At 37.8% G+C, this 15562-nt stretch overlaps 2 protein-coding genes across 2 annotated transcripts in view; both read right to left on the bottom strand.

The window, feature by feature from the left end:
* LOC108347888 (uncharacterized) overlaps positions 1-15562 on the bottom strand; it is a 60905-nt gene that overhangs the window by 7247 nt on the left and 38096 nt on the right. The window contains exons 17-19 of the mRNA XM_017587343.2: positions 13058-13141; positions 3355-3466; positions 3186-3275 (exon numbers count right to left, since the gene is read on the bottom strand). Coding sequence (XP_017442832.1) covers positions 3186-3275; positions 3355-3466; positions 13058-13141 — 286 coding nt within the window. The remainder of the gene's footprint in view (positions 1-3185; positions 3276-3354; positions 3467-13057; positions 13142-15562) is intronic.
* LOC128195385 (uncharacterized) lies at positions 6065-8603 on the bottom strand. Its single transcript, XM_052872668.1, has 2 exons — positions 6875-8603; positions 6065-6638 (listed from the first exon to the last, which is right to left on the bottom strand). The coding sequence occupies exons 1-2, from the start codon at positions 7839-7841 to the stop codon at positions 6601-6603; spliced, it is 1005 nt and encodes a 334-aa protein (XP_052728628.1). The 5' UTR covers positions 7842-8603; the 3' UTR covers positions 6065-6600.

Genomic DNA, 15562 nt, shown 5'->3' with positions numbered 1-15562 from the left:
TTACAGTTGTAAATAGCAGATTATTGGGATAAAAATATTCCTAATATCTCCATAGTAATAAGGAAAAACTATGTTCAAAATCTTCCTATTCATTTAAGCATATACTTTTCCTTATAGGGCCAAAAAGTTGTGTCCCATTTGTCATTGCCATGAACACCATCATGGCAACCTCCTAAGCCCATTCCAAATTCAATACTATTGGACCTTTGTCTTAGGGTACTTAGATTCTCGATTCAAATGACTCCTTTTCCTAAGCTGTTTGACTTGTATGTCAAAATGACTAGAGTAGAACTCGTTAAAGTTGCAATGGTGATAGTGTAACTATAAGCAGATCTAGGAATATAACTTGAGAGTTGTCTATTGTAATATTTCTCACAATTGGAAAATAGTCTTATCTCACTATTGAAACCTACCAACATCTTCAGCAGCTGTTTTACGCTTATTACTATCTATTTAAGGACCTTGCCACAAGACAATTTTAATTCTTTGGAACAAAAGTGGGTTGTATAAGAGAAGTGGAAAAAAAGATTGCTCTAGGACTTTAAACTTGTTAAGAAGTGGATTTTAAGCCTAATTCAACCCCTTAAAACTAGCTTGTGAGGTTGAGTTAAGCTTAAAATTCACTTATTAACATGGTACCAAAGCCAAGTTTAGAGTCTATACTAACTAAATTTGTTCTCCGTTGGGCATATTGTTCCACCCGCTATCAGGATGAAATCGAATCACCCATTAATGTCTAGTGATAAGGCCAATTTAGAGTATATAAGTAGATGCAAACCTCACCTTATAAGCTAGTTTTGAACAATTAAGTTAGGCATAAAGTCCACTTCTTATCATTGTATTAGAGTCATGGTTTAGAACCTATCCCAAGGAAATTTGTTGTTTATTGAGCATATTGTTCCACCCGCTATCAGGTCACCTATTAATGTCTAGTCCCACGCACGAGATGTATATACCTCGACATGAGGGGAGTGTGTTTGAAGTCTCATGTCAACTAGAGATAAGGTCAATTTAGAGGAGTATATATATCAGTGCAAACTTCATCTTAAAAGCCAGTTTTGTGAGGTTGAGTGAGGCTTAACATGGTCGTTTACGGTCTAGCCTTGCTAAATCATTGTCTTGACAATTTGAAACCTTATACTTTATCCTCCTCCCTCCTAGCTTTCACTGCTGTAACCCAAATTTCAAAGTCTTTTCCACTAATTTGACACTTCCACCAAAAGTAGTTTGGCAAACATTATGTAACCCAGAGAAGCAAAAAAAAAATAGAGTATCTCATTCTAGTGTAGAAGTTGAATTTCAAGCCCTTGCTCAATGTATTTGAGAAGGACTCTTCATACTTAAATAAAGGTTGACTTCTATGAAATTCTGCTATGATATAAAGTCATGAATATTTCCCAAGCATAAAAATTGACCAATGCTTCATCGAAGATAGTCTTAGCAATGGTATTGTGCTTACAACACATGTCCCTACAAGACTTCAAATAGAAAACGTATTCAGTAAAGGGACTTCTCAAAGCATGTTCCAGTTCTTGTAGACAAGCTAGGAATGATTGATATTCATTTACCAACTTCAGTGTGTGTGTTGTATATAACAGATTATTAGGATAAAAGTATCCTCAATACTTCTATATTGATTAGGAGAACATATCTTTCTATTCATACCAGAATGTTTTTATTTCCTTATTTTAGAGAGCTTGATTGTTACAAATGAAGGTAATGAAAATGTAATTGGTGTGATTGTTATCAATAAAGTAATACTTTATTTCCTATAGTTCAAGAAAGTGGAACAACAATCGTCTTTTGTAGGAAGGTCATTTTAAAGATAAAGGATGTTTCTAATAAAAAAACCCAAGTTAATAGGAGTTATTGTTACCTATTCTGTTTAAAAATCACTGTATCAGATAATGTTTTTGGCACGGTAATCTTCCCTTGCTTAGCTAAGTTTCTGTCGTCTCATAATTATCTTTCAAGAATGTTATTTTATCCTTGATTATATAGGTTTATCTACTCCCGTTAATTAGCTTTGGATAGTCAAATTTTGGTGTACCAAAAGGGCCCAGAAATCGTGGGTAAAAAATTGTCCTTAGTTTAGTTCTGTGAACGTTTTCTTTCAACCATACAGCTTTCTATTCACAATCATAATTCTGACCTCCTAACTCAATTAAACTACCTTAACGCCTTCTACATTCTTTAAAATCAAATGATAACATCATCATCATTGTCTTGACAATTTGAAACCTTATGCTTTATCCTCCTCCCTCCTAGCTTTCACTGCTGTAACCCAAATTTCAAAGTCTTTTCCACTAATTTGACACTTCCACCAAAAGTAGTTTGGCAGACAGATAACCTTTCTACTTGGAATTTTTTTCTGTTTGATGATCATAAATAGACAACCGAGCCAACCAACATACTTTTAGGTTTGGATGAAAATTTAAAGACAGGTTAGAATTTTGGTAGCCTAGCCTAGTCTAGGCCTTGGCTAACCATTGCACCATAACACATAATATTGAATTTATAATGTGATTTTAATAATTATACAAAGTAAATAATTAAAAACATAATCTGGCAAATACACCGACCAAACTTTTTGGTCATCCGAGTTTGGGACAATAAAAGTTCATACCAGGACATGCCAAGGACAAACATCAGTTAATCGGACCATCCCATTAAGCTTGACATATTTTCACACACCTAAACACTTTATCCAGGCATGCAACACATTTTCCTCTTGAATTTTCAAGAAAGTGGAGTATCAAACTTCTATTTATCATAGATACTGATAGACTTCTTTGGTCAAGAAGTCTATCTATCACTCAAAACAGCAGAAACACAGAATACTGGACAAAACAAAACTGTATATTATTCTTGTAATCCAGAGTACACTGTACAGCACCCAACTCTCAAGGGAGGAGCACTCTCCCTCCACAGGAAGAATCTCCTGTCAACACAATGAATATCAAAAGCTACCACTAACACAAGACCTCCCTGCCTTCTTATAAAGGCCCCCCAAACCAACTAACCAACTAACAACTAATTCCTAATCTATTTCCTTTTATTCTGCATACCTTATATCCTATCACATTATATCCTATCAGATACAAACTATTATTGGGATACCTGACAACATAGCATCTAAAAGATTAAAACAAAATCAAAGTGTTGAAAACGGCAATGTGACATACATGAGACACAGAGGCTCTTTTGGGTATGTATCCTTTCCTGTCATCTCCGAGCTGAACATAAAATCCATAAGGGCCAGTTTTCAAAAGAACCTGAAGAAAAATAAGCAGCCCCAAAAGAAAATTAGAAGTTCGTTATAAGATGTAACTAAGAGCATGATCTAAAACAAACCTTTTCATTTGAACCACTGGTAACACCTAGAAGTTTTGGCTCCTCTACTCTAGTGCTTGGCTGAGATGAATCCTCTTCCTCCTCGGTACCGTATAATGTTTTAGCAATGTACCTGTTTTCAGCAACACAAGAAAAACTCATAACAGATTCATTTGTATATTTTGGTTACAAAAGCTAAAAGTGAAGGGTAAGTCAACATCATAACAAGGTACTAGAAAAATACTATTGAATAAACACAGAAATCATAAAGACATATTATTGAGTGAGAAGGCTTGCCTCTCCTCTTACATTAGCATTACATTTATAGGGAAAGAAAGTAACTACCCATTTCCTTTCCAACTCACTTTGGTTGGAACACAACTCACACACACACAGCTCATGCTTGACAGCACACACACAGCTCACACTAATCATTCTAACAATAATTCTAACACTCCCCCTCAAGCTGGAGCATACAAATTGTATGTACCAAGCTTGGAACCAATAAATTCAATTCTAGGTCCTCTTAAGGACTTAGTTAACATATCTGCAAGTTGATCATTTGACCCAACAAACTCAGTACAAATTTCTTTGGACAACAATTTTTCCCTAACAAAATGGCAGTCAATCTCTATATGTTTGGTCCTCTCGTGAAACACTGGGTTTGATGCAATGTGGAGAGCAGCTTGATTATCGCAATACATCTTCATGGTTTGAATGTTACAGAAGTTGAGCTCTTGAAGAAATTGCTTCACCCATATAAGTTCACTTGTTAGTGATGCCATAGCCCTATATTCAGCTTCAGCTGTTGATCGGGCTACTACATTTTGTTTCTTACTTTTCCATGAAATGATATTTCCCCCAAGGAGAACACAATATCCAGTAGTAGACCATCTATCAATAGGCGAACCTGCCCAATCTGCATCACAGTATCCAGAGACTTGAATGCTTCCTTTATCTTCATATAACAACCCTTGTCCAGGAGCCTTTTTTAGGTATCTTAGAATACGAATGATAGCATTCCAATGGCCAAGACATGGAGCCTGCATGAATTGACTGACCACTCCAACTGCAAAAGATAGGTCCGGTCTTGTAATAGTGAGATAAATCAGTTTTCCAACAAGTCTTCTGTATCTTTCTGGATCGGAGAACAAATCACCTTCGCTTGAAGCTAATTTTTGATTTGGGTCCATAGGACTGTCTATTGGTCTACAATCAATCATTCCTGTCTCATGTAATATATCAAGAGCATATTTCCTCTGAGAGACTACAATTCCATCTTTTGACCGAGCTACTTCAATGCCCAAGAAGTATTTGAGGCTTCCAAGATCTTTGGTTTGGAAATGTTTGCATAAGTGTTTCTTCAGTTGAGATATTCCAACAACATCATTTCCTGTGATGACTATATCATCAACATATACTATTAGATAAACACATTTCCCAAGAGATGTAGTACAATAAAAAACTGAATGATCTGCTTCACTTCGTTTCAAGCCAAATTGTTGAACAATAGAGCTAAACTTTCCAAACCAAGCACGTGGTGATTGCTTGAGACCATATAGAGAGCGATGCAATTTGCATACCATTCCACACTCCCCCTGAGCAACAAACCCTGGAGGTTGCTCCATATAAACTTCGTCCTCAAGATCACCATGAAGGAAGGCATTTTTTATATCGAGTTGATGAAGTGGCCAGTGACGAATTGCTGCCATTGCAAAGAATAGACGAATAGTAGTCATCTTGGCCACAGGAGAGAAGGTCTCACAATAATCAATGCCATAAACTTGAGTGTATCCTTTGGCAACTAAACGAGCTTTGAGACGATCAATGTTGCCTTTTGAATCAACTTTAACTGTATACACCCATCGACAACCAACTGCCTTTTTACCCTGTGGAAGAGGTACCAACTCCCAAGTTTTATTTTGTTCGAGAGCTCGGATTTCTTCAATCATTGCCTCTCGCCAACCAGGATGAGCAAGTGCTTCTTCCATATTTTTAGGTATATCAACTGAAGACACTGAAGATATAAGTGCACAATAGGAAGGAGATAATCTGTGATAACTAAGAAAGTTATAGATTGGGTGTGGGTTGCGAGTGGAACGAGTACCTTTCCGAAGAGCAATGGGCCAACCTGAATCATCTTCGGGAGTCGTGGGAGTAAGTGACGATGAGGAAGAATTTGAAGGAGAGGATTCACCATTTTCTGGATGTTCTACCTGTGTAACATTGGGAGATGATGGTTCAGGGGAATTGGGACGCTGAGTTGTAGACACAGGAGGAATATTTGACGCAATCATGGGAAGAGGAAGGACCTGTTGGATACCCTCAATCTCTTGTTTAGATGAAGTGAAGTAGGGAGTTTGTTCAAAAAAGGTAACATTTGCAGACATAAAGTACTTCTTAGTTTCAGGAGAGTAACACCTATAACCTTTTTGAAGCCGTGAATATCCCAAGAAGACACATTTGATTGCACGAGCAGAAAGTTTATCTAGTCCAGGAGACATGTCATGAACAAAACATACGCAACCAAAGATGCGAGGAGAGGTGTGAAAGAGAGGTTGGTTGGGAAAAAGAATGGAAAAAGGAGTTTTATGATTAAGAGAAGAAGAGGGCATCCTATTAATAAGATAACATGCAGTGAGAATGGCATCGCCCCAGTGATGAGTGGGAATATGGGCACTAAGCAGAAGAGTACGGGCAGTTTCAATCAAGTGTCGGTTTTTTCTTTCTGCTATACCATTTTGTTGTGGTGTATGAGGACAAGTAGACTGATGTAGTATACCATGAGAGCTTAAAACTGCAGAGAAATTGGAAGAGAAGTATTCTTTGGCATTGTCACTTCTTAGAATTTTGATAACTTGGCCAAATTGATTTTTGATTTCATTTAAAAAGGAGGTAAAGATGGATAACAATTCAGAACGATCTTTCATAAGATAAACCCAAGTACATCTTGAATATTCATCAATGCAAGTAACAAAATACCGAAAACCAAAGGACGAGACACGACTAGGTCCCCAAATATCAGAATGGATAATGGAAAAACTAGAATCACACGTTGTTTGTGAGCTTTTAGGAAAGGAAGACCGAACGTGTTTTCCAAGTTGACATGACTCACATTCTAAACTATTGACATTACCAAGTTCAGGGAACATTTTTTTTAATTTTAGTAAATGAGGATGACCAAACCGATCGTGTAATAGTTTAGGAGTAGGAGCTGCAACACATGACACATGGGGATGAGATCCAAAATGGTATAATCCTCCTGCTTCATATCCTTCTCCAATCCGTTTCCCTGTCCCACGCTCCTGTATAACAAAGGAGTTGTTATCAAAGGTTATTGAACAATTCAATGATTTGGTTAACTGACTCAAGGAAATCAAATTGAAAGGACAGTTAGGAACAAATAGAACCGATTGGAGATTTAAGGATGGAGACAGGGAGACATGACCAATGCCCTTTGATGAGACTTTTGAACCATTTGCAAGGGTTATTAAATGATATTTTTCTTGAAAAGAAAGGGTTGAGAACAAAGAGGTATTACCGGAGATATGATCAGAAGCACCCGAATCAATTACCCATGAAGTTTGATCTTTGGGAGATTGAGAAATGCACGCTGTACTTGAAGATGTTTGTGCCATACTATTGGATTTTAACCGTAGGTACTCCTGATATTCATCTTCAGTAAATTTTGAATCTGAAGGGTTAGACTGAGAGATATTAGCGGTTTTTGGAGGAAAACCATGCAATAAGTAGCAATTCTCTTGGGTATGACCCATCCTTTTGCAATATGTACACGGACCTCGCCCTCGACCTCCACGTCCTCCACGTCCTCCTCCTCTAGTACCGCGTCCTCTTCCGCGGGCAATAATCATGGCAGATTGCTCTACTGCCCCAAAAGTTTCTTGAGGGTGTGGCATCGGAACCCGAAGAAGACGTGTGGTCAAGGATTCCATGGAGGGAACTTCATGACTGGTGAGAAGTTGATCTCGGATATGAGCAAGGTCGGGATGCAGAGCTCGTAGAATCATTACCATATAATACTTGTCTAACCTTGTTTTGATATCTTCAGAAGATCCTGCTTCTAAAAACATCCGCAATTCTTCAGTAGCGGATTGGGCTTCAGCCATAAAGGATACCATATCATGATTCTCCATTTTAAGGGATACAAGTTTATTCGCCGTGTCATACAGACGTTGAATGTCATTGGCATAAATGCTTTGAGCTTTCTTCCAAAAAGAGTAACATGTCTTGAAAGCTCTAAGGGATATGAAGATTTGTGGTTCTACGGATTGCCACAACAAAGCACACAGTTGGAAATCTGCTTGTTTCCATTGATCTGCTTTTTCAGCTGGTACGTGTGTTCCATCTTGCTCAAGATGATCATAACATCCGTGGCCAAGAAACCACATTTCAACAGCAGCGGACCAAGATAAATAATTTTTCCCATTCAGTTTTTCAGAAGTGATATTGGGACTTCCTGACAATGAGATAATGCTGCCAGTTGCCATTGTACGGTGTCTATAATCTGAACTCTAAAAAAAAAGAAAGCAGCAATGCAGTGAGAAAGAGAAAATGAAGCCTTTTGTATACCCAACTCAGAAATGACTGTAATGGCTGCTATGGAGGGACAGAACAGAGAGAGGAAGGTCCGGCGAGTCGATTGGAAGCAGCACGAAGTGATTCCGACGTCGGCACGGCGGCGCGTGAACAGTACGCGCCCAAGCTCAGCCGGGGAAAGGTGGCGCGTGGAGGCGCGTGGAGAGGACGCTTGGACTGATTCCGGCGGGGTTATCTGTCGCTCGGAGAGGCGCTCCAGATCTGCTGGTCGCCGGACGAAACTGGGTTGACCGACGGCGGCGGACGGCGGCGGACGGCGGACAGCGGCGGATGGCGGCGGACGGCAGAGAAAGGTGGCGATATGTGGTGATGGGTGTGCCAAGCAGTGAATAAAGTTTGAGAAAAAAAAAAAGAGGTTGATATATGATTATGGTAGATGATGAGTGATAATGGTGGAGCTATATCTGATAGCTCAACTGAGGAAAGAAAAAACCAGAGCGGGATCGACCCGCTCTGATACCATATTGAATAAACACAGAAATCATAAAGACATATTATTGAGTGAGAAGGCTTGCCTCTCCTCTTACATTAGCATTACATTTATAGGGAAAGAAAGTAACTACCCATTTCCTTTCCAACTCACTTTGGTTGGAACACAACTCACACACACACAGCTCATGCTTGACAGCACACACACAGCTCACACTAATCATTCTAACAAATACCATTCATAAAACTTAGATGAGATCCCATAAGCTTAGCACACGTACTATTTTCACACACTATACGCTAAATGCACTAACCATTACTCGAAGGAGTATATATGAGAAAAACAGCTTGAGATATCTTAACTTAGATATATATACTGGTTCAGATTCATATATACAATATTAGGTTACAGATAGGTATAACACACAAGACCTTATACTCAAGATCATCTAAACTTTTGCAAAACAGACAAGATTGCTCTACGTAGACCTCCTCTTAGAGAGAACCACAAAAAAGCTTTTCGAATATCCAATAGATAAAGGAGCCGATGACGAATGGTTGCTAAGACAAGGAAAAGTACGACAATAGTCATTTCAGCCACTAAAGAGAAAGTATCATTGTAGTTAAGCCCATAGATTTGAATATATCCTTTTGCCATCAATCAAGATTTGAGGCAATCAACTTCCCCATTAGGTCCAGCTTTAATGGCATAGACACATCAACACATAGACACATCAACACATAGACACATCAACACATAGACACATCAATAGGAAATTGTCTTCTCCTTGAAACAAAGAGGATTTAACTCTATTGTTTTGTTATGTTCAAGAGTCTTCCTTTCAATAATTATGGTTTGTCAACATCCAAGATGAGCAAGTGCTTCCATCACAATTTTAGGTAGAGTAATAGAAGGCTAGAAGAAAGTATGAAGCAATGTTCAACAATTTGGTATGAAACAGTGTGAAGCAGATCATTTAGTCTTTTATCATCACTCGAGTGTTGGATATATCTACTTGATAGTATATGTTGATGACATTGTTCTTACGAGCGATGAAATAATGACAATTATTCGAAGTGAAGAAAGTAGGAGTCTAATGCTAGAGACCCAATTCAGATAATTCAGCTATGATTGTTGAAAGAGCAATAGCCATGGTTGTAGAACAAAACAAAGTAGGCCCTCTTCCAAAAATGGAGAAGAAAAATGAAGGAGTATGGTGCACCAATTGCAACAAGCCATGTCACACAAGGGGAAATTGTTGGAAGTTGCATGGAAAACCTCAAAGCAAAGATTGGAGAGACAAAGGAAACCCTTCAAGGAGTGGGGGGCAAGCTAATGTTGTCGGTCCTAAAAGTCAAGAACGATTTGTCCAACTCAACCATGAGGAGTTAGAAAGAGTACGATCCTTTCTCAGTAGATTGGAAAAACTCACAGGTATGTGTTCATTGTTGACATACTCAGGTAAGTTCCCATTTTCTTGTGGATTTAATGTCTCAAATACACCCTTTACCCATTATTGGATACTAGACTTTGGAGCCACATACATGGTAGCTAGTCACCCTACCACCTACAATAAGGGTTGTTAGGTGTAAGTGGGTTTATACTGTGAAGTAAAAGGTCAATGGGACTATTGAGGTATATTGGATGACATAAGGATTATATTGGGTGTAAGTGGGTTTTATGGCACAAGATTATATTGGAAGACTTAAGGATAAAGTGGGACAAACCTATGAGGTTATATTGTGATAATAAATCTACAATTAGTATAGCCCACAATATAGTACAACATGATAGAACTAAACATATTAAGGTGGACAAACATTTTACCAAGGAAAAGCTTGATAGTGGTTTGATTTCCACCCATATGTGTCCACTCAAGGTCAACTTGCATACATACTCAATAACAAGATGAGCAACAATAATTTTGAAAGAATTATATCTAAGTTGGGAATATAAAACACTTATTCAACAGCTAGGGGGGAGTGTCAATATATTTTTGGAAATTTTAGATATTATGCCCATGTATTTAATGTTATATTTTTTGTAACTTGGTATTATTACTAGTATAACAATCCCATAATTCCAAGGATTTGGTAGTAGAATAGGCTGCTTTTATTTCCTAAAATATGCAATAAGCTCTTGTATATATATCCAATGTATGTAAGGAGACAAATAATAAGAAATATATTATTTCTCCTAAATTTAATAGTATTCAGTGAATATTTGGAAGGAAACTCAGTTGATGAATTCAAAATATGTTGACAAACCTATGGATCCTAATACCAAACTCCTACCAAATCAAGAAAAGCCTATTTCATATACTGAGCACTATAGAAGATTAATTGAGAAATTGAATTACTTACAATTACTCATCCGAGCATTTCCTTTGCAGTTAGTGTGGTAAGCATATTTCTTAATTCTCCATTTGAATTGGAATGCAGTCATCCATACAACATTAAAGGTTCTCCTAGAAAAGGCTTGTTATATGGTGTCAACTGTTGTCCAGCATTATCCATCGTTGTGCGCTTCTATCAAGCCCAATTCATTGATGTCTGTTACTATCTGCATCTATCCCACGTTGTCCTACCTTGCTCACCAATGTTTGTGTTGTTTGTTGCCATCCACCGTCGATGTTTCGTTGTTTCAAGCCTCTGTCTGGTGCGGCTCGTGGAGCACAAATCAAACCCAGTTAGTGCACCTCCTGTCTCTTACTGACCCACCATCACCCTTCGAACAAACGCTTAGCTACCCTAGGCGCATGCCTCTCACGCACAGGCTTTTGGTGGTCGAAATCTCCCCAAACCATCATCTTCGGGCTCGCTAGAGCATTCTAAACCAGTATCCACCCTCTGTTATTCATTCCAATAGAGGAGGACGTCCTCAATGCTCATATTGTAAAAGAATTGCTCACACAAAAAGAAATTGTTACTCGCTTTACATTATTTTCCCCATAAGGCAGTCAATATTTCCTTGTCTGGAATTTCTGAGCCCAAGTTCTCTAATGCTCATATTGTAAAAGAATTGCTCACACAAAAAGAAATTGTTACTCGCTTTACATTATTTTCCCCATAAGGCAGTCAATATTTCCTTGTCTGGAATTTCTGAGCCCAAGTTCTCTAATGAAGAATACCAGGAATATCTCAAGTTAAAGTTTCAAAGCCAAGCACCATCTTTCACTTAGTTTTTTTGTCGAAAGCTTGCCTTTGATCATATCTCTAATAATGTTTCATTATTTTCCTCTATTTCTTATCCTAAAACTCTTTATTTCATTACTTTAGCCAATGGTTCCAAAGTTACTTCTCAAAGGAGTTTGTCAAATTTCCCTTTCTTCCACCCTAAACCCCAAGAATGTCCTTGTTCCTTCATTATTCAAGATCGTAGCACAAAAGACGATTGATTGGTGAAGGGCATGAATCTGAAGGACTCTATTATCTTGGTACTAGACCATCAGTGTCTTGTTTAGCTTCCCAATCTCCTAAGATTTTAAATGATTGGTTAGGTCATCCAACCCTAGGACTTTAAGAAAGAGAAATCATGAGAAGCTCTAGATGACTCACCAAATGGTACAGGATCAAAGAATAAAGGGCGAAAATTTTCCCTTTCTCCTTGTTCCTTCATTATTCAAGATCGTAGTACAAAAGACGATTGATTGGTGAAGGGCATGAATCTGAAGGAGTCTATTATCTTGGTACTAGACCATCAGTGTCTTATTTAGCTTCCCAATCTCCTAAGATTTTAAATGATTGGTTAGGTCATCCAACCCTAGGACTTTAAGAAAGAGAAATCATGAGAAGCTCTAGATGACTCACCAAATGGTACAGGATCAAAGAATAAAGGGCGAAAATGAGCTCAAAAGACTACAAGAGTAGGAACTGTGGTGGTCCAAAAGGATTTCAACCACAAGAAGGCGACACCCAATAAAACTTTTCTAGGACACCCAAGATGATGATGACGTTGATTAGATTTTGGATTTGCAATCACCGGGTTAGGTCACACTACTCAAGACGCACCACACCCAAGCATTGGCAAATAAAACCCAAGCGGCAAGTGGTTACAAACAATAACGAACGATGGCAAATGGTGATGGGATGGAAAATTCTATTTTGGTCAAAAACAACCAAAGCAGGATCGACTTGCTTTGATACCAACTTGAGAAAAACAGAAGAATATGGAATGAATGAGAGTGAATTTACCTCTCTGAGCAACTCATTTAATGTTCATAATGACTTTGGAGATTTTAGATACAATGTATAAGAGGGAAGAGAAGAGAATAGGAAAGGTCATATTTAGGAACTAGGTATCACAAAGATACAACAACTTTTCAATAAATCCTATTTAAGGCAACTTATTCTAACACATATATGCATACATGTATGTATATATGTATGTATGCAAATACGTGTGTATATGAATCATTAGATATCTAAGTATATTCTCAAGCTCTTTTTATCATATACACTCCTTGAAGTTGGTATCAAAGTATATTCCTATAAAGTTTGTTGGCCCCATTGGTTGTATGGAAATAAGTGTGTGTGTGTGTGTGTATTCCCATAAAATGTATTTAGTTAAATACTCTTGATGAACAAATATGGCATATATTATAAAATGCACCACATTGAACACGTCAAATAAGTTAGAGACAGAACCTATAAAACAAATATGGAATAAAATACTCACTTGCACGTTGGATGTTGATCACAACCAATAAAGTAGCCAGCGCCAAATCTACTTACTTTAAAAATAAGTGTGCCTTCCATGCAACTGAAACAAGTTCAAATATAAAATCAAGAGAAAATCTAATCAATATACAAGGCAACACATAACTACGAAATTAGCCAAGTATAACGACAACATTTTAAGACAATTCACATGATTTATGCTTATCAATTGTAGTCTTCTCTAGAAATGTTGACCATGCTCTAGTATTGAGTTTGTTGGGTAGTTATACTGCCAGTTAGCCATCACAAGTCAAACTAAAAATGAAAAATATTGATTGTAAAATTGAAACAGTTTTAGTTGACAAAATTAATATTTCATTGTCATCTGACTATTTTCCTCTCTTTCTGTTAGCTTCTTTGAGTTTCTCTCACTAAAATTTTTCATTGTCATATCAAATCTTAGAACAACATAGAAAAGACTCAAATATTATGTTAGGAACCAAAAATAGAAGCTAGAGAATAGAAAATAATGATTAAGTTTAGTGGACAAAAATGAACTAATCAAGGAAAAACATCATTCATAAAGAATCTCCATCCAAGGGGAATCCTCCTTTCGTTCTTACAAAGTGTTTTAGACCAAACTCAACCCTTAAAAGATCAGCTTATAAATTTAATGTAAGATAAATTGTTTCTAGTTGTTAGAAGTGGACTTTAAGCCTAACTCAACCCCACAAAACCGGCTTGTAAAGTGAGGTTTGCACCTCACTTATATATTATAAATTGGCCTTATCTCTAGTCGATGTGGGACTTCCAACACACTCCCTTCACACCGAGGTATAGACATCTCGTGTGTGATAGTAGAAATTTTTAATGGGTGGTCCGATAGCAGCCCGATAGCGGGTGGAACAATATGCCCAGCAAACAACAAATATCACTAGGATAGGCTCTAACCATGGCTCTGATACCATGTGAGAAATAGAGAAGATTAGGAGAAATATCCCTTGTGTGTATTGCATACACATAGGGTATTTTATTTATAATGTAAGATATGGGCCAAGGCCCTTAATATAAAATGGACTGAGCCCAATTAACATAAACACACATCTTAACATCTAACACTAGTATTATTTATATAGGAGCAATTGCTCTTAAATAGAATACAGAGACATAATAACTAAAAATCCTAATTTATGATGGATATAATCTATCCCTACAATTCAAGATCAATGATCTTTTGTACAAGAAATATAACATATATTGTTAGCTTATTAATCATCCTAATTATGTAATGTAATTAAATCTCCTAATTATGTAATTAATACTGTACAAAAAGATATTAACTACGTCATAAATCCCCTGATGTTGATGGGTGGATATCATCCATTCCCAATTTAACAATTAACTGAAATGTAGCACCAGTCCGGCCTTTTGTCAAAACATCTACAAGTTGATTTCCAGAGGATACAAGTGGTGTACATATTGTCCATTATTTAATTTCTCATTTATGAAGTGATTGTCTACTTCAACATATTAGTATGTTGCACAAAATTATGTGCAATATTTAGATTGACTAGTTATCACAGTACAGTCCCATAGGATTCTCTCAACAAATCTTCAAGTCTTCTCAAATTACCTTTAGTCATAGTATTTCCAAATTCCAAAGGCCATGCCTCTAAACTCTGCCCCTATAGTTGATCTTGACATTTTACTTCTTGCTCCTCAAAGTGACTAAATTTCCTCCAAGAAAAGTGCAGTATCCAGTGTTTGTGTAGGCTTCTAAAATCAACTCATTTCCTTTTGTAAATAGAATTCCTTTTCTAGGAGTTCCTTTCAAAGTAATGTAGAATGTGATAAACAACTCTGAGATGAGCTCCTCTAGATTATGCATGAATTGACTTACAACCCCTACAACTTAGGCAATGTCAGGCCTAGTGTGAGACAATAGATAAACTTCCCGACCAGCCTTTCATAAGATTGTCTATCTACAACTACATTTTCAATTAATTCACCAAGTTTTATTTTGTTCAAATAGGTCTCTACTAGTTTGCATCTTAATTTACAAATTTCAGCCAATAAATCCAACAACTTTTTTGTTGTGAGATGAAAATACCACGATGGGAATGACAACTTGAATGCACAAGAAATATCTCTATTAGCTTAACTTCTTAAATTCAAATTCTGTAATAACCTGGTATCTAGAGCACAGGAATAGTTCCCGCCAACTCCACGGTCTCCCGTACCCATTACCGCCACTGTCACTGCAGTCGCCGCCGCCACCGACGCTGCCGCCGCCGGAGTTCCAGAATCGACCGACAACCACACCATCGGAATCTTCTCGGCCGGGCGACCATCGTGGCACAAAGATCACGGTGAACGAACCACCCACGCACCTCCACGCGCCGCCGCAACAGTCACCGCTGCCACCGCTTCCCGCCGCGCGTGCCGGCGCGTCGTCGGAGAGTTCCACCGCCGATCAGAACACCCGTGATCGCCTCCTCGCCCTCTTTCTGGATCTGTGGTCGTT

The sequence above is a fragment of the Vigna angularis genome, chromosome 1 (genome assembly GCF_016808095.1).
Source record: "Vigna angularis cultivar LongXiaoDou No.4 chromosome 1, ASM1680809v1, whole genome shotgun sequence".
NCBI classification, from domain to species: Eukaryota; Viridiplantae; Streptophyta; class Magnoliopsida; order Fabales; family Fabaceae; genus Vigna; species Vigna angularis.
Note: the sequence above shows the minus strand (reverse complement) of the source record. Positions and strands in the feature narration are given on the sequence as shown.

What these genes read in the sequence shown, in the direction of transcription:
- LOC128195385 (XM_052872668.1), bottom strand. Translation starts at nt 7,841, where the DNA reads ATGGCAACTGGCAGCATTATCTCATTGTCAGGAAGTCCCAATATCACT. An exon ending in TGCTTCTGATCATATCTCCG is followed by an intron (nt 6,639 to 6,874) that starts GTAATACCTCTT and finishes TTTGTTATACAG; the next exon opens with GAGCGTGGGACAGGGAAACG.